This window comes from Hylobates moloch, unplaced genomic scaffold (assembly GCF_009828535.3).
Source record: "Hylobates moloch isolate HMO894 unplaced genomic scaffold, HMol_V3 SCAFFOLD_1, whole genome shotgun sequence".
NCBI classification, from domain to species: Eukaryota; Metazoa; Chordata; class Mammalia; order Primates; family Hylobatidae; genus Hylobates; species Hylobates moloch.
The window spans coordinates 974,622-996,885 of record NW_026652276.1 but is presented as its reverse complement, the minus strand read 5'-3'; the positions used below and the strand labels follow the sequence as shown (position 1 = coordinate 996,885).

General features: G+C 59.4%; 1 protein-coding gene across 1 annotated transcript in view; it reads left to right on the top strand.

Annotated features, from left to right (window-relative positions):
- The window catches only part of CROCC2 (ciliary rootlet coiled-coil, rootletin family member 2), a 78,118-nt gene that overhangs the window by 49,780 nt on the left and 6,074 nt on the right, over positions 1 to 22,264 (top strand). The window contains exons 21-29 of the mRNA XM_032761645.1: positions 2,391 to 2,534; positions 6,387 to 6,604; positions 7,284 to 7,443; positions 8,139 to 8,276; positions 8,394 to 8,751; positions 8,982 to 9,166; positions 10,129 to 10,249; positions 10,910 to 11,043; positions 20,508 to 20,657. Coding sequence (XP_032617536.1) covers positions 2,391 to 2,534; positions 6,387 to 6,604; positions 7,284 to 7,443; positions 8,139 to 8,276; positions 8,394 to 8,751; positions 8,982 to 9,166; positions 10,129 to 10,249; positions 10,910 to 11,043; positions 20,508 to 20,657 — 1,608 coding nt within the window. The remainder of the gene's footprint in view (positions 1 to 2,390; positions 2,535 to 6,386; positions 6,605 to 7,283; positions 7,444 to 8,138; positions 8,277 to 8,393; positions 8,752 to 8,981; positions 9,167 to 10,128; positions 10,250 to 10,909; positions 11,044 to 20,507; positions 20,658 to 22,264) is intronic.

The window sequence follows — 22,264 nt, the reverse complement described above, 5'->3', positions numbered from 1 at the left end:
GGCCTGGCTCCCGGGGGTGGCCAGAGCCCAGCAATAGGACATAGATGCAGGAGCTACAGCAGGATCTCCAAGGGCCCAGGGGGCCTGAGGAGGGGCTGTTTGTGTTGAGGTCGGGGCTGCTGTCCTGGTGGCAGGGGCTGGCCCTGAACAGACACAGGTGCGAGGGTGCCCTGGGCAGGGAGGGAATGGGCTCAAGGCACCGGACGCTGCTCCTCTCCTTGCCAGGAACAGGTAGGATTGAGGGCGAGGCTGATCGCCAACCCCCAGCTCTCTGCCCTCTCTGGCTGCACACACCCCATTAGCTCGGCCCACACCTGCCTCCTGCCTCTGTCCTTCCAGCTCCCAGCATGTTCAGTGACGAGGCCGTTCATTCCCGTACTTGGCTTGTTTTAAATTCGGGCGAGCCTTTTCCGCCCTGTCACTGGCAAGGACGCAGGGTTGGACACCTACCTGACTGGCGTCGAATATATGGCTCAGTGTGCAGTGAACAGAACACAGGCCATGGTGCCAGGCTCAGGAGGCAGGCCCCTTCTGTGCCCATTCTGAACGGGAGCCCTTCTCACTGACTGCACAGAGGCATGCGCAGGCCACCTGGTGGGGGGCCGGGGCGTCCAGGTAGCAGGGCCTTGGGGGATGCTCGGTGACTCGGAGCCAGGATGGAGGGCTTGTGCCCCATCCCCAGGGCACTATGCAGCGGGAGAGGGCGCTGCAATGAGGAGGCGGCTGCTGGAGTGTCGTTTCGCCTCCTCCTGCCTGACGCCACAACCTGGATTCCTAGTCCCTCCAAGCAGGGCTGCCCAGAGGAGCTCCTGGTAGCCCAGAGGAGCCTTGCCCCTCACTCCACGAAGCCCCACCCTGCTCTGTTCCTGCCCCTGAGGCCTGGAGGGTTCCACGGGGCCCAGGACGACCAAGCTTGGCATCGGGCCTGTGACCGTGCCCCTCCCTCCTCCCGACCACTGGCCCAGCAGCTCCCTCGGCTCCACCCCGTGGGCAGGGACCCAGGAAAGCCCTCCTGGGGCCCTGGGAGCTGACGCCTCTGGCTCACAGAGGGGCCTTCTCTGGAGCCAGTGCTGGCTTCTGGAGCCTTCTCTTGAGCTGGCCCTGAGTCTTCCCCGGACTCGGGACCAGGCCTGCCAGCCAGCCGGCCTCCCTGGGGAGCTCGTTAAGGGTTCCTTTGCCACCTCAGCTCAAAAAATGGAAATTAAAACTGTTGAGAGGAGCAAGAGGAGAGGAATGCCGGCCAAAGGGCACCAGGCGCCAGATGACAGGAGAGCGTGCGCCCCCAGGCTGAGTCACCCCTGCCGCCGGGCTCCCAGCCGATTCCGTGTCCCCGAGGCCCTCACAGGGGTATCCTGCAGCCAGGCCTCAGGAGCACCCATCACTGACAGTGCTGGGGCATGCTGAGGCACAGAGCCATGGCCTGGTCACCCAAGATGGCCCTTGTCAGTCCAGAGAGACCAGAGGGGGTTGTGGAGAATGAGGACAGGAGGCAGCAGCATGGCTCCTTTCCCAAAAGCAGGGGGCACAGGCTGCAGGAGCCCCAACCCTAGCAGAATCCAGATGGACAGGAGGGGCTCCCAAGATCTGGCACAGAGGCAGCCGTGTGGGCACCTGTGCTCCCGGGAACACAAAGCCCGCTCTGGAGGGAGCCATCCCCCACCAGCCACCCCCTGCCAGCCGCCTGCTGCTGCCCGGAGGCTTGATCCAGTGCCCTGAGCCCAGGGATGTGGAGCCTGAGCAGGGCAGGGCTCTGACCCTTCATGTTGAGGACACTGAGGCCCAGGAAGCTGAGACCCCCTTGAGCCCCATCTGCCCTGCAGCCGCAACCTGGGCAGGGGTGCAGTGGGGAGGGCCTTGAGAGGAAGCGGAGCGGTGTCCCGAGGGGCCTGGGGCTTGGGGTGAAGTAGGTGGCATTTGTCCATGAACAAGGGGCCATGGGCCGAACCTGGGGCCTCCTGGCCCGAGGATCCCTGCTGGCCACACTGCCCCAAGGCCCGAGAGGACACCTTGGGTGGTGTGGGCGACAGGGAGCGGACTCCAGCTGAGCTCAGTCCCCGATGGAGGGTAGAGCTGCCCAGTGTGTGGTGGTCCCTGAAGGGATGGGCCCTGCCCCAGGGCGCAAGCTGAGCTGAGGGGCTGCCTCCTGCTGTGTCCATGGGCACTCACACATCACAGCTGTCAGGGGCCGTGGACGTCTCCTCATCCCAGCAGCCTGTTTGACAGTTTAGGAAACCAAAGGCCAGTTACCCTGGGGCTTGCATGATCAGCAGGACCCAGCTCCCCCTCTTCGGCCACTGCAACGCCTCCTGCTCCAGGGTCCTGGCCTTACCTCACCCTCCACTGCTGGGCCCAGCTCCCTGATGCCACTATGGGCTCCCTTCTCCCCGCAGGCCACCATCAGTGCCACGACTGAGGAGCTGAAGGCCCTCCAGGCCCAGTTTGAGGACGCTATCACGGCCCATCAGAGGGAGACCACGGCCCTACACGAGAGCCTCCGGGACCTAGCAGCCGAGCGGGGCGATGTGGAGAGAGAGGTGAGGGGCAGGGCTGGGGGGCTCCTGGGGATGCCAGAGGAGAGGAGAAAGCAGGGCAGGTACCAAGAGAGGAGAGAGTGGGGGTGCCGGGAGGAAAGAGAGGCTGTACCACGGAGAATGGAAGAGTAGTCCCCGGGACTAGGAAGAGGCAAACAGCCACAGGGGCTGTGGGGCAAGGGACCCTCACACCACGCACTAAGCCAAGCCCAGGCTCTCAGAGCAGATGAAATGGTGCCTGGCCCAGGCCATTGGCTAAGGGAAGCTGACACCAGTTTTCAGGGAAAAGAAGGCAACATTTCTAAGCCTCCTGAAGGGGTGAGTTTGACTTCGGGGTGAAAGTGGGCTTGGCTGAGTCAGGTGGACTTGGCTGAGTCAGGGTGCCAGCTGAGTGGGAGGGGAGCTCTCTGCAGGCTGCCGTGGGTCCCGACGCGGCTCCTGCTGCCCTGCTTGTCCTGGGAAGGTGCACAGCACACCTGCCAGCTCCCAGGGCACTGGTGGGGCACACCTGCCGCTGGGAGGGCCGGCATGTGAAAGGGTGGCCACAGCCACACAGCCAAAGGCTCCGGGAGTCCAGCCAGCCCCCTCGTTCCACACAGTTAAGAAAGTGGAGTCAGGAAGGTCCTGACTCCGGAGGCACTGGGACAGCTGTCGCCTCCCAAAGCCCTCCCGAGAGACAGGCATGACCTGGAGCAAAGGGGAATTCAGACCCTTGGCCGAGAGACCCATCGCGCCATCCACGGAGGCGTGGGGAGGCCCTAGACAAGCTGGGCTCTGCCCACACAGCAGGAGGCCTGGACTTCATTGGGCTGGACACTAGGGTGGGGGAGGCTGGATTTGGGGCAGCGGGCAAGAAAAGAAGTGGGTTAGTGGAGATTTCGGGGTGGGCCTGGGCCTGGCCAAGGGCCTGAGGTTGACATGGAGGCGCCCAAGAGCCACGTGATGGTGACGTGGGGTGGGGGACAGTCGTGGGCAGGAGGCAAGAGTGGCCAGGGCTAGGCTGGCCTGGGCTCAGCGGGCAGGCAGATTGGAGAGGCGTTTCTGAGGCGGGTTGGCAGGACGGGGGGACGCCTGTGTGTGGCGAGGGCAGGAGGGCACACGGATCTGCTCTGGAGGAGGGGAGGGTCAGCTGGAGCCCCAGCGGGGCCCACGGGGACGGGGCGGCCTCGCACACTCCCTGGGCTGCTCGCCAAGGCTGGGGGCTGTGCAGCTGACCTGGTGCTGGAGCGAGCGGCTGGCGCACACCACGCCCCAGAGGCTGGGCCGGCCAGCAGGGGAGAGTGAGGAGAGGCAGGCTGAGAGAGGAAGAGAACATGATTTAACATGACCGGCTGTTTACATTGGCCCCAAGGAGAAAGGTCTCCTTTCAACAGATTTCAAAGTCAGGCCCGGTCAGCGACCACACGGGGAAGCAAAACGAGATTGCAAAACTGGGGGCAGCAGGGGGAGGGGGAGGGGGAGGTGTGGAGAGGGTGGGGGTGCATTGGTTCTGCTGGCCTCAAGGAAGGGAGCGCAGGCCTCATGGGAAGGTCAGGCTCTCAGAGGAGCAGCCCCCGGAAGGGAGCGGGGGCTCCCAGAACAGAGCAGAGTGCCCAGAAAGGGAGTAGGGCTAAAAGGTGAGGATGGTTGAGGGGGACAAGAGGAACAATCACAGGGAAAAGCAAGCAGAGCCCTTCCAGGCGCCAGGCTGGCCCAGGGTCACCGTGGAAACCATAACATTTTTCACAACCTTTAAACTGGAGGAACTTCCAGGCTCTCAGACCCTGCCTGAGGTCCACACGTGTGTACACACATGCATACACATCATCCACACAGTGAGACCACACACACTTGTGTACACTCAACACTCAGAGTGGTGCGTGCATGCTGAATGCAGACACACAAGCCTCACGCACTCACACTCACACACTCATGCTGGAATCACATATGGACACCACACAGTGCACACAGGCGTGCACAGAAACGTGCACCAAGCACACACACGCATGTGTGCACACACATGCACATACGTAGTGCACGCACAGGCATACAGACGTGCACACACATGCATGCACACACATGTATGCACACCACATACAGAGTGGACACCTGCACTGGTTCACACACACACACACACACTCATCACACACACACATGCACTCACACATACACTCACACACACACTCATCATACACACATGCACTCACACTCATCACACGCTCATCACATACATGCACACACACAGTGCATACACAGGCATACAGATGTGCACACACATGCATGCACACACACGTATGCACACCACGTACAGAGTGAACACTTGCACCAGCTCACACACACATCACCCACACTCACACACACATACACTCACACACACGCACACACACACACACACACTCACACACACTCACCCTCCCCTGCTTTCCCTCCACAGCCCTCCTCCCTGCAGAGCTCTGGAGCTGCCTCCCTGCAGGAGATTTTTAAAAGAGGCTGTTTATACAATTTCTAGCAAAGAAATAATTATTATAATCACATTAAGTGATTTGGCTGTAAAATTCCTGTAAAAGGGATGGCTGTTCTCAGGAGGCAGAGGGAGTGGGTGGGGTGGGGGCGGGAGTGGGGGCAGGCCCTCCCCTGCATTTGTTTTGCTTGTTTTCATCTCCTCTGCGCTGGGAAATGAAAACAGTTTCTTTTATGATGCATGGGCCCTTTTGCTGGTCCTTGACCTTCTGGGCGGGTTTCTGCTGAGCTCGGCGGAAAATGCTCAGCACGGTCATGGCTCCCACGTGTGGGGGTGGAGGGGAGCGGAGGGGAGGCTCTGGCCCTTCCCAAAAACAGAACAACAATAACAGCGGCAGCCTCGGGAGCCAGGCCGGCCGGGGGCCTGGACAATATCCCATGAAAACAGCCAGAAAGAGGGGTTTGCTTTTGGCAAGCCAGCGACTTGACATTGCGGACTCTTTGTGGCTTCCATCTCTGGGCATGCCCCACTGGCTACCTCCGCCTCCTCCTCTGGGACACACGAGAGCCGGAATGGAGCCTTCTCCACGGTTTCTGGTCAGGCCCAGAGCTCAGACCTGGGAGGCAGGAGACTGGACGCCAGGGCCGAGCCCCAGCAAGTCCCCACCCCCAGAGCGTAGGTGCTGGGGAGGGCCTTCCTGCCAGTCTGCAACTGTCCTCCAGACCCCACTCCTGGGTTCTCCCGGGCACTGTGAGATGCCTGGTGTCCGGAGCAGGGAACCAAGACCCTCCTCCCACTGCCCCCACATCACCAGAGATCCTCCTCCCACTGCCTCCCATGCCAACGGGGGAAGGAGGGCCAAGGGAGTGGGTGAGCCCCCACTGTGCCAGGGTCACTGGGCCGGGATCACTGTGCCAGGGTCACTGGGCCGGGGTCACTGTGCCAGGGTCAGGCCCAGCCTGCCTGCTGAGGCTGCTGCCCACACTAGGACAGGCAGCAGCCTGGGCACCACACTGTCACCTAAGGAGAGGACTAGACGCTGGGGGCGGGAGGTGGGAAGGGCCCCGGGCGGTGACAGTGCAGACACGTGTGCTGAGCCGCATCCCAGGTAGGCCTTGCTTACCAGTGGTCAGCGTCCTGGGGGTCCAGGGAGGCCGCAGGGTGGGGCCAGGCCCAGGGGATCAAGGTGGGGTCTTCTGGGCTCTTAGGGTGGCCCTTCCTCAGCCCGTGGAAGCCACCCTGCAGCCTCCGCAGCAGTAGGGATTGGTGGCTCCATGGGGTGAGCAAAGCGCATGGGGACCAAATTGGGCAGGGTACCTGTGCCTGCCACACCACGTCAGAGGCCACAGGCCCCTGTGGCTATCCCTGGAGCAGCGATCCCCAGCTGGCCTCTAGAGCTGAACGCTCCTCCCCAGGCTGAGAGGCTGCGGGCACAGCTGACCGTGGCCCAGGAGGGACTGGCCGCACTGCGCCAGGAGCTGCAGGGCGTCGAGGAGAGCCGGGAGGGGCTGCACAGGGAGGCCCGGGAGGCCCGCCGGGCGCTGAGCGACGAGGCCCGCGAGAAGGACGTACTGTTGCTTTTCAACAGCGAGCTGCGGGCCGCCATCTGCAGGGCCGAGCAGGAGAAGGCCAGGTATGGCGGCTACCCAGGAGCAGCTGGGGGTGCCCACCCAGGCCGTAGGGAGGACGGGGCAAGGGGGCTAGGCAGGGGCGTCCTGTTGACTTGGGCCCCATCGATGGTGGGGTAGACATGCCAAGCAGGCCTACCCGCTGCCCAGTCCAAGAGGTCTGCAATGCTGGCCAGTGTGAGGGATGGCTGAGGACACGGACACACCTGTCCCTGTCCACAGGGAGTTCCCATCCAGCAGGCAAGATAGGTCACAGGTGGCCTCCAGGAGGTGGTGCAGAGCTGGGGAGCAGAGGGAGGCCAAGGGCCTGGCTGGGGCTCTAAAAAGGCCCCTGTGGGGCAGCTGGGCTGGACGGCACAGCCCTCACAGCAGGTGGCAGAGGTGCCAGGCTGCGCTGGATGTTGAGCGTCCGGGAGTGTGAGGGAGAGGGGGAGACAGGGAGGGATGAGGTGAGGAGGGACTGAAGAGGTGGATAGTGGGCAGGGGCCCTGCGGCCAGGCACTGGGACCTGGGTGGACGTATGTCTGTAAGGTGACAGGGAGCCCTGCAGAGGCTGAGTTTGAGAACACTGTGCAGAGTCAAGACTGGGGCCAATGCCTCACTAGGGGAGGCAGAGACCTCCTGGGCAGCTGTGCTGGCCCCCCCAGGAGGTGCAGGGGCCCCAGCCTGTGGCACCCTCGTCAGTTTTAAGCGGTCCAAGGAGGAGAAGGAGCAGAAGCTGCTCGTGCTGGAGGAGGCCCAGGTGGCGTTGCAGCAGGAGGCCAGTGCACTGCGGGCCCGCCTGTGGGAGCTGGAGCAGGCGCGGGAGGACGCCCGTCAGGAGCTCCGGGAACTCCACAGACAGGTGGGTCAACATCCAACCAGGCACCCTCCCGCCTGGTGGGTCCCGGCTCCTCCCAGGGGAGCCCCCAGCCCTGGCCTTGCTGCCGCCTTTGAACCGCTCTGTCCCCAGACTTTGGGCCATGCCCTGCTCAGGCTCACAGGGTCCCTGGTTGGGTCTGTCCCCATGGGGTGCAGATGACAAGACTGGAGAGGGCAAAACCAGGAATGCTTTAGCGAGGAGGAAGGGAGCCATGCACAGCAGCACACAGAAGTATCCTACATGCAACACCTTCCGGTGGCGCTCGGGAGCTCAGGCAGGCTAGAGGGGAGGCCTGGCCTCTGCAGGGCAGGGTGCTGGCAAGCCGGGTCCCCCGAGGCCTGGCTCCCTCCCATCATGGCGGCCTCAGGGCAGTTGGCTCCAGTGCACCCCAGCCACTGCCCACACTGCCTAATCAGTGCCCACCCCGCCCCACCTGAGCCTCCTCCTTGTCCCAGGTCCTCCGAGGAGGTTCCAAGGAGGTCCCAGGTAGGTGTCTGCAGAGTGGCTGAGGGTGACAACTCCCAGGACAAGGTCTTTTGGGGGCACCTTAGCCCAAGCCTCCCTGAGTGTGGCCAGCTGCCCTCAAGGGACGTGTGAGCAGAGGCAAGAGGCAGGGAGGCTGCCTGGGTTCCAGCACAGAGACCAGTGACCCTGTCCGTGCGGCCCCACGCTCCCAGGTGAGGACGCTGAAGGCCGAGAACCGGAGGAGGAGTGGAGATGCCCGTGAGCTGCAGGCACAGTGCTCGCAGGAGGTGCTGGAGCTGCAGAGGCAGGCAGCCAAGGCGGAGGCCAAGCACGAGGGTGCCCGGAAGGAGGTGGGAGGGCTGCCTGTGCTCAGAAGGGAAGGAGCTGGGCGTTGGGGAGCAGAGGGAGGAGGCCCACCCCACTTCCTCACTGTCTCCCACGGGCTCACCCCAACATCCCTCCTACAGGTCCTGGGACTGCAGAGGAAGTTGGCAGAGGTGGAGGCCACAGGGGTGGCCCATGGACAGCAGCTCCAGGAGCACCTCCGTGAAAGCCGGGGGGCTGAGCAGACCCTCCGAGCAGAGCTGCACAGTGTCACCAGGAAGCTGCAGGAAGCCAGCAGTGTGGCTGATGCTCTCCAGGCTCGCCTGGACCAGGCCTGTCACCAAATCCACAGCCTGGAGCAGGAGCTGGCCCAGGCCGAGGGTGCAAGACGGGACGCGGAGGCCCAGCTGGGCCGGCTGTGCTCCACACTCCGCTGTGGCCTGGGGCTCCAGAGACACAGCCCGTGGGCCTCCCCAGAGCAGCCTGGTTCCCCCACCAAAGGTCAGAGTCCTCAGTGGAGGCAGGCAGGCCCCTGTCGCAGCTCAGTCCCTGGCCTGGCACCTCTCTTTCAGGCTTCACAACTCGCACAGTGAGGGACCCGGAAAGGCAATTGTAGGAGCCTGTGGCCAGCTCCCCAAGCTCCGTGGCTGGGGCAGCAGAGAGGAAGGGGGAAGGGCGTGTATCTGTCACCGTGTTCCTGTCCACGACCCCTCCGCTGTCACCTCCCACAGGCTCCGACGGCTCCCAGGCTCTCCCTGGGCAACAGGGTGCCAGCCCCCCAGCCAGGCCCCACTCGCCCCTCCGATGGCCCTCGCCCACACGCGGAGGCCGCGGCTCAGCGCTCATGGATGTGGCCGCCGTGCAGGACGTCCTGTGGGACTTTGTGCAGAAGCTCCGGGAAGCCCAGCGGGAGAGGGTAATGGGGCTGGGGTCCTTCCGGCACCCCCAGGGGTCACTGGGAAGAACACCTGCTGTCCATCCATCGGCACATCCCTGGGACTGAGGGTCAGTGTCCAGGCTGTCCTGTTTGCTGTGATAAACACCAGCACCACCATGGCCCCCAAGCCCAGGAGCCTCGGGTGGCTGGAGGCCGCCCCCTTCCTCACACCAGGCTGAAAAGCCCCTGGAGCCAGGCCCTACTGTGACACCCACCAGGGCCCAGAGCAGGGCATTCTGCAACTCATGCCACCCCTGAAGAGCTGCCGGGGCTGGGCAACTGCAGGACAGAGCCAGCAAGCTCCCCTCAGTGCTCCCGAAGACCCCCTCTGGTGGGGACAGAGCCAGCAAGCTCCCCTCAGTGCTCCCGAAGACCCCTCCGGTGGGGCCAAGCTCCCCAGTGGCTGCTCCTGGCTTCAGGGCTCCCACAGAACCACCCATGAGCGGCCCCCTCCCACCTCGCTGGGTGACTCCAGTGGGCAGGACTGTGGGAAAGACAGGCAGACCCTGAGCCCTGGCCGGGGTCCTCCGTGCACACTCCTTCCCTTCAGCCCCACCCTTCCACTGCTGCCAGTCCCAGGGGGCAGGGTCCCTTCTGCACTCAGCCCCAAGTCCTGCCAGGGGCAGCCCCTGCCGGTCCCCCTGACCACAGGCTGTGGGCCGCCACCTGCCAGCTCTCCCACACCACACCTGTGCTTGAAACCTGGACCCTTTAGGCCGAGTCTCACTGGGCACCTCCACCTCCCCAGGCCTGCAGGTCAGCTCAGCTTCCCAGTGTGACCACCTTCCCCGAGCCCACGGCCCACCCCACCCACTGCCCTGCCCTGCACACCTGCAGGCTAGACCGTGAGCAGCCCCAGCTGGCCCCGACCCTCTAGCAGACACCTTGGCCCTCCACCTGCCCGCTGGACTGCCCCTGCTGACCTCAGTCCTTCTGCCCAGGATGACTCCCGCGTCCAGATGGCGACCTTGAGCAGCCGCCTGAGTGAGGCAGAGTGCAGGTGTGCCCGGGCCCAGAGCCGCGTGGGGCAGCTGCAGAAAGCCCTGGCTGAGGCGGAAGAAGGTGACCTCCGTTGCCCTGCCCCGCCCACCCTGGGAGTGGCTGTGAGAGTGGCACCACCATGTCCCCACCGCTGCCGGCTATAAGCTTTCGGCCCCTGGGGCAGCTTGGTGGGAAGGGAGCCTGGGGGGCAACACCCAAACCACCAGGCCTGGCAAGGCTGGGTCAGCGCTTGGCATCGGAGTTCTCAGCAGTGACTTCCCCAGCGCAGAGGAGTGACGTCCATAGGCCAATCAGGGCCCTCCCGATCTGGCTCCCAGCATCCTCTGCCCCCCTGCCCCACCCTGGCCTCCTGCAGTTCCCACTGGGGGCCTTTGCCCTGGCTGTGCCCTCTGCCTGGCACCCTCTCCCCCAGACAGCCACATGGCTCTCCCCGGGCAGGCCCTGCCCCTTGTCACCCCCCTCAGAGAGGCCCCTTGTGCCCCCCACTGCCTCATACACACGAGTTTATCTGCTTATTGCCCCTCAATTAAAGGAAAGAGGCAGGAGGGAAGGACGGGCAGGAAGCCAGGACCCTGGGGCAGCCCCAGGACTCCTGAGCAGTGAGGATGGACTCCCACTCCCACGTGGGAACCGGTCACTCAAGTCCAGGAGTCCTGCAATGCCTGCCTGTGACCTAGGAGGGGCATGGGAGCCCCTCAAGCCACCCTGCTTGCCCCACAGGCCAGCGCCGGGTGGAGGGCGCGCTGAGCAGCGCCCGGGCAGCGCGTGCCCTGCAGAAGGAGGCGCTCCGCAGGCTGGTGATGGAGCACCTGGCGAGCGTGCGTGCGGCAGGCCAGGAGAAGCGGCGGCTGCAGGTGGGGCAGGCGGCAGGGTGGGTCCCAGGTGGGGCACAAGAACAGGGCCTCTCGGTCACCCTCACACCCTGCAGGGAGGCCACAGGGCCGGGAGGTGGGAGAGAGGGTCTGCAAGGGCTTCTGTGGGTGTTCAGGGCTGGAGCCAGTGGGCCAGCCCAGCGGGGCCCTGGGGCAGAGGTGCAAGCTGGGCTGTGGCAGGCGGCTTTGGGGTCATCAGGACTGGGGTCGTCCTTAGCAGAGCTGTCTTTAAGGTGGTTCTAGCCCTTGTTTTACAGATTGGGGAAACTGAGGACTTGGCCCTGGGGGCACAGCGAGTGGGGGGCAGAGCCCCAAGTCTAGGCCCTTTCTTCTTGCTGAGGCCACACTGGAGGGCGTGGGGCGGCCCTGGCCCAGCCTTGGGGCTCTTTATAGGGCCACACTGTCCTTCTCTAAGACCACTTCTCATTCCGTGTGACTCAGACACAGAAGGGGCCTCTCAGGAAGGGCCGAAGTCAGTGTCCCTACACGCCAGGTTTTGTGCTGGGGAGGCGCCCACTGGGTCTGAGGTTTTCAGGTGAGGAGCCTGGGCCTGGAAATGGAACGGCCAGGCCGTGGGGGATGGAGGCCTAGCCCAGGCCTTGGTCCTCAGTGCCGATGGGGAGCCCCAGGCCCAGCCCAGCCCCACAGGTCCAAGCAGCTCCCGGGGTGTCCTGAGATCCTCTTGTCAGGACTGGGCCAGGGGACAACTGTTCCGCTCCAGAGAGCTGCCTTGCAGGCCCCAGCGGCCAGAGAACAGGTGCCTGGCTGAGGCTCCCCAGGGCAACTGTTCCCAGGCATCCCTCAACCCATTCTGGAGAGAGGGAGCCAGCACAGTGCAGAGGGGACAGGGCACAGAGACCGGGGAGCCACTCCTCTCCAAGTGTCCCTCCAATGAGGGAGGCCTGGGTGAGCTATCAGGAGGGACGGCCTTGCAGGTTGGCAGAAGGGCCCCAAGGGCAGCCGGCCAGGCCTGCGCTGCTCCACGAGGGGCTCAGCCCTGGAGCCTGGTGGCCCTCAGAGGCCACCAGAGAGCTGTCAGCCCTCAGACTAGCAGGCAGGCACTGAGTCCCCAGTAGGCCCTGAGCCTCTGAGGAGGTGGCTTCTGCAGGGGAGAGAGGAGGGGGCAGAGAGCAGAGGTCAGGCTGCAGAGAGAGCAAGTTCCTCATTAGCCAGGAGTCTGGAAATTTCTGTTTTGGAAAGACCCCTCTGGTGGCAGCTGCTGGGGCAATAAGAATAGAGACGTCTGTGGAAAGACCCAGGCGGCCTGGCCAGGGATGGGGTCAGGACTTGTGAGATGCCCAGGAGATGGGGGCACCTGAGAAGTCAGGGGACCTGGAGTGGGCTGAGCTGGGCCAAGTTTCATTTTATATGTAGAGTCACATGTATGTCTCCCACGTGCATGCAAAAATAATGTTCTCTGTTCACAGGTTACGCATTTTGAAATAGACCTTCTATTTTATTTTTTGAGATGGAGTCTCATTCTGTCACCCAGGCTGGAGTGCAGTGGCACCATCTTGGCTCACTGCAACCTCCGCCTCCCAGGTTCAAGTGATTCTCCTGCCTCAGCTTCCCAAGTAGCTAGGATTACAGGCACCTGCCACCACACCTAATTTTTTGTATTTTTAGTAGAGACAGGTTTCACACCATGTTGGCCAGGCTGGTCTTAAACTCCTGACCTTAAATGATCTGCCCACCTCGGCCTCCCAAAGTGCTGGGATTACAGGCATGAGCCACCATGCCCAGTTCTGAAATAGACCTTTTAAATCAACCTTTACAAATGCATTATTCAAATAGGCCACATATGATCCAGTTCCTGAATTTATCAAAGCTAAGGATGATGTGTTGAATTTTCCCACTACAATTCTTTTTGTCAATGTCTCCTTTTATTTCCAAGGGTATTTGACTTCTAGATTTCTTGACTCTTCGAATTTGAAGTTTCTTGGTTAACTTTTCCTGTGTGGCCTGCGTGTCCTGTGACTGCTGTTTGTCTTCTTCTTGGCCCCTGCTTTTTTGATGTTTGTGTTTTCAGCCTTCATTTCATTGGCCTGGCTTTGGTTTCAATCCCACCTTAGAGTCTCTGCCTCTTCTGGGGGACTTTGTCCCACGTAGAAGTTTTGTGATAACCCACGCTCTGTTTTTCTTTAGGTTGCTCATAGCACACTTTCTCCTCTCCGTGTGTCTTTCCTGCCTGTCCTGTCTTGCATAGCAGGGATGATTTATTCATCCTCTTTTCCCTTAGCATTTGCATCCAGGGCATCTTATGGTTGGGCCAGGACAGCGCCCTGCCCCCTCCAGGGGCCGAGGGTCTCATCCCTTCCCTTCCCAGCTGCACTGCTTCCACCTGTGCCCTAGGAGCCAAGACTTTTGTTCCTTAGAACTTCCTGCTCTGGACACTCCCCTCTTCCAAACCTGCCCCCCAGAGGGGCTCTGGGCTCTCCTGCCTGTAGGTTGAACTTCTCTTGGTGTCTGTGGACCCCAGGGCTCTGTACCCACAGCAGCCCACACCTGGTGCACTACTTTTTGCAACAAATTACTGATGACTTAACCCCACTTTTGAGCCCCCAGTCCCATAGGTGAGAAGCCTGGCATGGTGTGACTGGCATCTCCCCTCTGGGTCTCACAGTCGTGGGGTGGGCTGGGCCACCCAAGGCCCCAGGGAAGAGTCCTCCTCTGGGCTCATCCAGGTGCTTCTGGGGGCATCCGGGCTCATCCCAGTGTGGCGAGTCCAGCTCTTTGCGTTGTCGGGCTGAGCCTCATTTCTGGGCGGTCAGCCAAGGGCTCCCCACTCCTAGCCAGGGGCTTCCTTGGCTGCGCCACAGTGTGGCAGCAGCGCCTGCACCCCACGCCCCCCATCTCCACGTGGCTCACACCTCACGGCTCCCTTCTGCCGACACCCGAGGGTGTGCGTGAGTGGTTGAGACCCGCCTGGGTGGTCACCCTTTGCTTAACTCAGAGTCAACTATTCGCATCCACAAAGTCCCCTGGCCATGAATCCAACGTAATCACAAGATAATGTCAGGGCCAGAGCTCATGGGGCCCTCTGAGGGCTCTGCCTGCCACATGGGTCCGAGCAATGTGTTACCAGCTTTGGTGAACTCCCTGCGGCTGGTATGATGGGTGGGGCTGCTCATGGCATCTCTCCTGGAGGGGCCTGGTTTTCATTCGATTCCAGGCTCCTTGTTTGCCTCTGAACTTGAGTTCAGATGGGTTCAAGAAATGTGCAGGTTCCCTGGGTTCTTTGTGTTTTTCTTGTCAGTGCTCTTTCCAGAGGGGCAGCCAGAGGCCTCCTTGTCTTTGAAATTCAAAAGTGTCGCCAAAATGTGGGCATGTCGGCCCCTTTCATTATTTTACCTACCCTGGCAAGCCCTCCCGACTTGCAGAATCAAATCTACCTTCTGTTTACAGAGGTTCCTTCCACTGTAAAAAAAAACATCTCTTCTCCTTCTCCCTCTTCTCTGTTCTTTTGTCCCGGAATTCTCAGTGTCCCAATACTGACCCCCTGGACCTGTCCTCCTGGCTTCAGTCTTGAATTTCTCCTTGTCATCTCAGTTTTCCCCAAGGTCCCAGGAGAATTTCAGGTCTTACTCCTACTCAGCTAATCTCAGGATCTGCTGCGTCTCATCTGCTGCTTCTGCCCCCACGGTGGCCTCATTCGGCCTGAGTTTTCATTGTGGATTGTCCACCTCAAGACCCCTGTCCTGTCCTCACCTTGAGAACACGTTACCATCTTCTGATGTGTGTCAGTAGCTCACTTCTCTGTTTAATTAGAGACCCTCAGATCTGATTCCTCAGATCGACTTTATTTTCTGAAACTCCAGTGGATACTAGTTTTGTGATTTTTTTTTTCCTTTGAGTGTCTTTAAAGAAAGGAGTTCTGGCCTTGTTTGAAGTTGGGAGTGGAGAGGAACCCATCAGGGACTTTATGTGTCCCCATCCCAATATTTCAGGCTCAAAAGGAAGGCAGAGAGAAGGATTCCAAGATCCCGCAGCCACAGGGAGCCATGGGGAATGTGGGGAGCCAGCAGTGGAGTTCGGGCCCTCCCAGAGTTGTTCTGTTCCTGAAGTGGGCAGGGGGGAGCGGCTCTCTCTGGTGCACAGACACGGTATGGTCCTCCACCGCCCCAGCTGCTTGCCTCACAGGGATGGAGGGCTCCCGGGTCCCCCAGCCACAGCAACCCTCTTCTCTGAGGTCCTGGTGGGATAGAGTTGCCTCCCCAACACCCCTGCAGTTCCCTCCAGCCCTCCCCCTTCTGAGTCAGGGTAGGGGGGCATGGGGGGTCCAACTTTGGGTCTCCACACATGAGTGCAGAGGACGCCTCTGACATTGATCAGACCTTTGTCTGTATGCATTTTTCTGCTTGGTGTAGAATTTGCTCAACTTTTTTAGTGAAATGTGCTAAAATCTATCATGGTTGTGTCAATGTTTTCTTACATTTCTGGCAATTACTGTTTCACCCATTTTTAGGCCAAGCTGGTTTCATCTGCCCTCAAGAGTCCTCCAAGTCCCTGGTCTCCAGCTCTCAGGAAAGCTTTTCCCAACTTTTTGTAATCTATTGGTCATTGTGATGGGTTTCTGGATTCAGACACACCTAAGTCATCAGAGGCCCCCACTTTTGACACACAGCAAACCCAGGCAGAGAGCTCAGGGTTGAAATTTTCTAGCCAGCCAGGGGGCTGGGAACACAGCCATGCTCCCTGCTGCCCCGTGCCCCTTGCTGAGCCGGGGGGTGCTAGGGTCCAGTAGGGCAGGCCTGGCGCCTCTCCTGGCTCTGCCAGGCTCCTGGCACAGTCTAGAGCCAGCTCTGCATTTGACACAACTTCTTTCACTTTCATGGGTTGGTTTTTCCCGTTTCACATAAGCCAATGTGTTTGTCAAGAGAAAGTTAATTAAAAACATATTTTTCTAATTAAATGGTAGGCTGTGCTATGCAAACAGTAAGATTCTTGTTTGAGAGCAAATCCCTCCCCGTTTCCAAGGCTACCCTGGGAATTCGATAGAACAGCCGTGCAGGGCCAGCCCGTGGCGTCAGGACACGCACGGAACGCAGCAGCAGTGCCCAAGTAGCTGGCCAGGTCTCTGAGCAGGCGGGAGGCCTGGCACTCACTCAGCATCACCCACAGTCTCATGCCCATTCAGAAAGGCCCCCCATGCCACCCTTGGACTGGCGCCCGGTCACAGCCTCCGTGGCTCAGGGAAGCTCACGGCGTTCTTGGACTCTTGCCCAGGCCTCCTTCCCTCACTATGCCCACGTGCCACACCCACCCCCCCCAGCTCCCCACATCCCCAGTGCCAGCCCTGCAGTTCACCCGCCTGTGGGGGCTCAACTCAGCCTCAGTCACAGGTTCTAAAAGTTTCCCGGGTCCACATATGCCCAAAGCTAGCCGAGCAGCTTAGGGCCAGCGGGGCCCACAAGGTGGACACTGAGCCACAGTCGGACTTGATTACTCTCAGTGTTTTGTCAAGAATTTTTGCATCTGTAATTCCTTTATGGTGACATATTTTTCAGATTTATTTGTGTTAAGAAAATTGTATTATTTTATAAAATGAGTTGGTGGGCTTTCCACTTTTTCCATCACCTGGAACACTCAAAATAACTTTTCTTGAAAGGTCCATTGAACTTCCCTGTACATATTCCGCAGCTCCTGTCATCGTAAAGAATACACTTTAATTCCCTTTCCAATCCCTTTTCTGTCAAGGGTCTGTTTTAGTTTTCCATTTCTTCTCGGGTCAGTTTTGCCCTGTGGGAGTGTAACTCATCTTACACGTTCAATACGTTGCCAAAGACCTGCACATACGTCTGCTTAGCATCATCTTCGTTATATACATGGTCTTGTCAGCAGTTACACCTGCTTTATATGCGTAGTTGTGCCTTATTTACATGTGGAGTTTTATCTGTTTCTGTTCTTCATGTTGGAGATGTGTTTCTTTCCCTTAATCTGATTTGCCAACAGTTCATGTTTTATTCCTCTTTTCAAAGAATAAATTTATCTCTTATTTTTGTCTAGTTTATTGATTTCAGCTTTTATTTCTATGAACACTCTATTTTTATTTTTAGTTTACTTTTATTTTTATTTTTTTGAGGGTCTCGCTCTGTCACGCAGGCTAGAGTGCAGTGGCATGATTTTGGCTCACTGCAGTCTCTACCTCCTGGGCTCAAGTGATCCTCCCACTTCAGCCTCTTGAGTAGCTGGGACTACAGGCACATGCCACTACACCTGGCTAACTTTTGTTGTTGTTTTGTTTTGTTTTTTTTTGTAGAGATAGTGTTAAACCATGTTGCCTAGGCTGGTCTCGAACTCCTGAGCTCAAGTGATCCACCCACCTCGGCCTCCCAAAGTGCTGGGATTACAGGCATGAGCCACCACACCCAGCCAACACTCTCTTTTTGTTGTAATTTTTCTTACTTCTTGAAAGGAATAAGTAATTTGTTTATGCTTGGGCTTTCTCTTTAATAGTAAGAGCATTTAATGTGATCCCATTTTCCCTAATTGTGGTTTGGTATGTGTCCCATCAGTTTTTGATGTGAGTTCTTTTCCTTTTTACCAGTTTTCTAGAAGTTTCCATTTTTATTTCTTCTTAAATTTGGGGGTTACTTGAAAGCATGAGTGCGTGTTTGTGCCACTTTTTGTTGCTTACGTCATCTTCCTGGAGAGGCTGTGGCTTTGGGCAGGGATGACGGTTTTCTTTTGATCAGCCTCTGGGTGGATCTTTGTTTATGCTCCTGCTTTGTCAGTTGTTTATTGGTCGTTTGCTTTTTTGGTTTGGTTTTGTCTATTTGTTTGTGATGTGTTTAGAGAATACTGGACAAACTGATTGCAAAGTTTACAGGAAAGAATGGATGTTTGAGATTTTCCAAGAAAATTTTGAAAGTGAATAGTACAACAGGCTATAATGCTAGTATGGTCAAAGCAGGAGAGGCTGGTAGAATAGATACAGAGGCAGCAGGGCAGGCCAGAGTCCAGAGGAGGCCCTGCCGCCATGAACTGGCACCAGACCCTGCCCTCTGTCTGGCCCCAGAGTCCCACTGTGTGGAGTGAAGGGCTCCGACCCCCTTGTATCTGAGGACTGTCCAGAGCTAACTCTGTCCTGTGACTGGCCTGAGGGCAGGATGGGGCAGCTCGCCAGTGCAGGGAGACCAGAGGATACCTGCCAGTGGGCAATCGAATTGGCCCATCATCACCCAATGGATAAATGGGTATCAGGCTGAGGACCCCAATTCCAGGGCCCGAAGGATGGATTTGGCGAGTGTTTGTGGCCTGCCCTGTCCTTCTCTGTGCAGCCAGCAGGACACTTAACGAGGCCTTTGTCCCTTCTGCTCCTGTTCAGATATTCCCCAGCCTTCACTCCCAGCCTTCCATGCAAGCCCTTCAGTTGTAACAGCTTCCCTGGGGGCATCTCAGAGTCCAGCATCCGACCAGCCTTCTTTTTTTTTTTTTTTTTTTTGAGACAGAGTTTTGCTCTTGTTGCCCAGGCTGGAGTGCAGTGGCGCGGTCTTGGTTCACTGCAACCTCTGCCTCCCAGGTTCAAGTGATTCTCCCGCCTCAGGCTCCCAAGTAGCTGAGATTACAGGCACCCGCCACCATGGCCGGCTAATTTTTTTGTATTTTTAGTAGGAACAGGGCTTCATCGTGTTGTCCAGGCAGGTCTCGAACTCCTGACCTCAGAAAATCTGCCCATCTCAGCCTCCCAAAGTGCTGGGATTACAGGCATGAGCCACAGCGCCTGGCCCCAGCCTTCTTTTGGTCTCAACGAGACCCCTGTGAGACTGCATCATACCCATGCCCCAGATGGGGAAACTGACCCTGGAGCCCCGCATGCTGGCTCCAAGCCCAGGCTCATCCCTGCTGGGACTCTGGGGTAGGAGCCTCTGGAGCCCAGGCTCATCCCTGAGCACTCAGCTCTGGGAGAGAAGGGCTGGGGTTCTTTCCTGTAGCTATTTAAGCCCTCAGACTGAATCCACCTTTTCAAGGTTTGTTTTGCCAGCCTGCACACAGCATCAGGATTTAGAGCCAAAGGGACACAAGAGATGAGAGCAACTCGCTGGGGCCAGTGGGGCTGCGCATTAAAGGAGAACTACTCAATTATTACGGTTCATTCAAATTCCATAAAAGCTGAGTCATTACAAGAGGTTTGGGACCTCTTAAAACTGCCATGAAATATTTAAGCCGTATTTGCAGAAAACTTCTGCTTTTCTACTGGAAAATTATATAGAAAATTATAATTTTCAGAATTGCACAAAGGGTGAAACATCACAGTCTGAGGTACAAGGATTGTCTTCCTTCTTTTCCTTTTTTAAAGTAACAAAGTGTCGGACCAAAAAAAAAAAGTGTTTTCAGAATCCAGCCACCCCAGAAGGAGCTGGCCATTTCTCCCACAAAACCCTCAGGAAGGTACAAGGGCTGGGGGCTCATCAAGACCTGACCAGGCCAACTTGCAGCCAACAAGCTTCCAATGACGGACGCCTTGCAAGCTCCTTCACACGTCTGGGGGCCTCTCAAGGCCCAACAGCTGCCAGCTCTGGGGCTCAGGGGACACCACGGGTGCCATCCTCCCTCCTGGGATGACAGGGAGGCAGGATTCCTGCAAGCAGGAGGAGAAGGCGGCAGGGTAGGGTGGGGGCGCCAGTGGGGAGGCTGTGCACAGAGGGCAGCAGGTGCACGTGATCGAAGTGATGGCGAGTTCCCCGGGCAGTGTCCTGGGGGGCAGCTGGGAGCACCACAGGCCCAGAGCAAGGCAGTGGCATGGCCGATGATATTCAAGTGAAATGCACCCTCAGCCGTCATGGGGTAGCACCTGGGGACAGTGAGGAAATTGAAGGGCTGTCACTGGTCCCAAGTGGATGATGGCAGTTTGGACAGGCTGAAGGCAGAGGGGCTGAGAAGAGGGCGCAGGGGTGAGGGACACAGCGGGGATCATGGGCCATCCCAGCTTCACGGGCTCTGGAGCTCCTGAGCTCAGTTTGGGACTAGCCATGTCCCCAGGTGGGAGCTGAAGCAGGAGAACATGCAGTGTGATGGCAGAAGGGGCAAGCAGGGCCTGAGCCGAACAGGCTCCAGGAGCCTTGGGGAGGGTCACCTCAGTCTTTATCCCAAGGGCAATAGGAGCCACCAAGGCTGGAGGCAGGGCAGGGATGCCACCGATGTGCCCTCTAAGACCACTGGCTGCAGCAGAGAACCTGCCAAGCCCAAGCCTTTGCCCACGCTGGACCAGACCCCCAGGACTTTCGTGTCAGGCTTCCTGGGGGTCCGCACCTTTGAGGTTACATTGCAAATACAACCACCTGATCAACGCACTTCAGGTTGTCCTTAACCATGTTCTTGCTGTTTTCATCCCAGCGATACGGTCCTGCCCGACGGTCTAGGCAGATGCCCTGAGGTGAGGGTTTCCCTGCAGGGCCTCCCACCCCCAATGTCTCCAGGTGGGCCCTGTGTTTCCCTCCCCCCAGGAGCAAATGGAAACACTGCGCCAGGCCCTTGACGAGAGCAGGAGGCACAGCCAAGGCCTGGCCAAGCAGGGGAAGCTGCTGGAAGAACAGCTCACCAACTTGGAGCACAGGTGCCAGAAGGCTGAGGGATCGCTGGAGCCCCTGAGACAGGTGAGGGTGCCCAGGAGGGCAGGGTACGCTGTCACCAGGAGGCAGTGAACAGGCCTACAGGGAAGAGGCCCTGTGGTCCTTTGCAGAATCAGTCCCTCAACATGAAGGGAGGCCTAGAGAGATGCTGGAGGCAGGTGAGCAGGCCTGCAGAGACCCAGGCACCATCCAGTCCCCCGCTGACAGGTGGGGAAACTGAGGCTGCAAGGGCCCACAGGGAGTCAGGGGGCTGGATTTCTTGCCGTACAGTAAGCACCCCTGCAACAGAGGGGTCAGCTGTGGACACGCCATTTAGGAGAAAATAAGTTGAGGCCAGAGCCAGCCTTAGATGGAACGACCCCGCTCTCAGAAACTCGGGCCTTCCCAATCCCTGGCCCACGCCCAGCGTCTCCGGCCCAGGTGCTCTGTCGGCCGCAGAAGCTCAGCGGCGGGCAGGAGGCGGCGGAGGCGCAGGCGGAAAGGCGCGTCCTGCAGGAGCAGACGGCGGCGCTGCGCACCGAGCGGGCGCGTCTGCAGGGGGAGCCCGCGGCGCTGCGCGCTCAGCTCGCACAGGTAGGCGGCAGCGGTGGTCCTTAAAGAGGAGGGAGGAGCTCCTGGCTGGGGTCCGCAGGGGCGCGGCTGGGCGAGGCGCTGGCCCGCGCATGCTTCTGTGTCCTCACCTGCCGGCGGGGTGGCACTAAGCTCAGGGTCAGGACGCCCGCAGGTGGCCACAGCCCTGACAGTGGTGTCGTGTGCGCCCTGCCTTGGCTCTCCCTGGGGAGGCACCGTGGGTGGGGGCAAATCCCTGGCTTTGTCTCCAGTGTCTGAGCCCAGCTTTGCTGGAAACCGAGTGGCCTGACACACCACAAACCCCAGAGCCCCAGAGGCCCCTGCTCATGGTGAAGATAGCCCCTCCCCTGGGGTGTGCCCTGCGGCTGGAGCAACAGGTGGGCCAGCCTGTGCAGGTGCCCCACAACCTCCCCTCTCAACGCTCACAAGGATAGTGGCCCCTGAGCTCCCGGTAGGGCCCGGGCAGACAGGGTGAGAGACCAGGAAGAGCTCAGTGGTCAAGGGGTGAAGTGACGGTCATCACCCAGTCCTGTCATCCCCCGGCCTCCCCGGTGCAAGACAGGGTTTCCAAACCCAAAGGTCAGACAAACGTAGACCACTGTGTCCAGGGGTGGGCCGCAGAGGTGAGGCCAGGTGGAGGCACCCTGGTGGCGGGTGAGTGATCCAGTGATCCTGGCCACTGAGCTCGGCCCCCTGCCGCATGTGGACCCGGCTCCCACGCATGAAACCAGACGGAGCAGAGCCATTCGCGGGGAGATGAGGGGCGCACAGCTGCCAGGTCGACTGAGAGGGAAACAGCCCAAGAAAGAGGAAATGGCATTCCAGGAAGCAGGCAGAGCTTCTCGGAGCCCGCACCCCAGCCATCACTCTTTGGGCCCACTGAGGAGGCGCCTGCTATGTACAGCACCTCCTCCCCATCACCCGAGAGGCAGCTCTCTTGTCCTCTGTGAGTACCCCACACACACCCAGGCACCCACTCCACACTCACCCAGGCACTCACTCCACACACACACCCAGGCACTCACTCCACACACACCCAGGCACTCACTCCACACTCACCC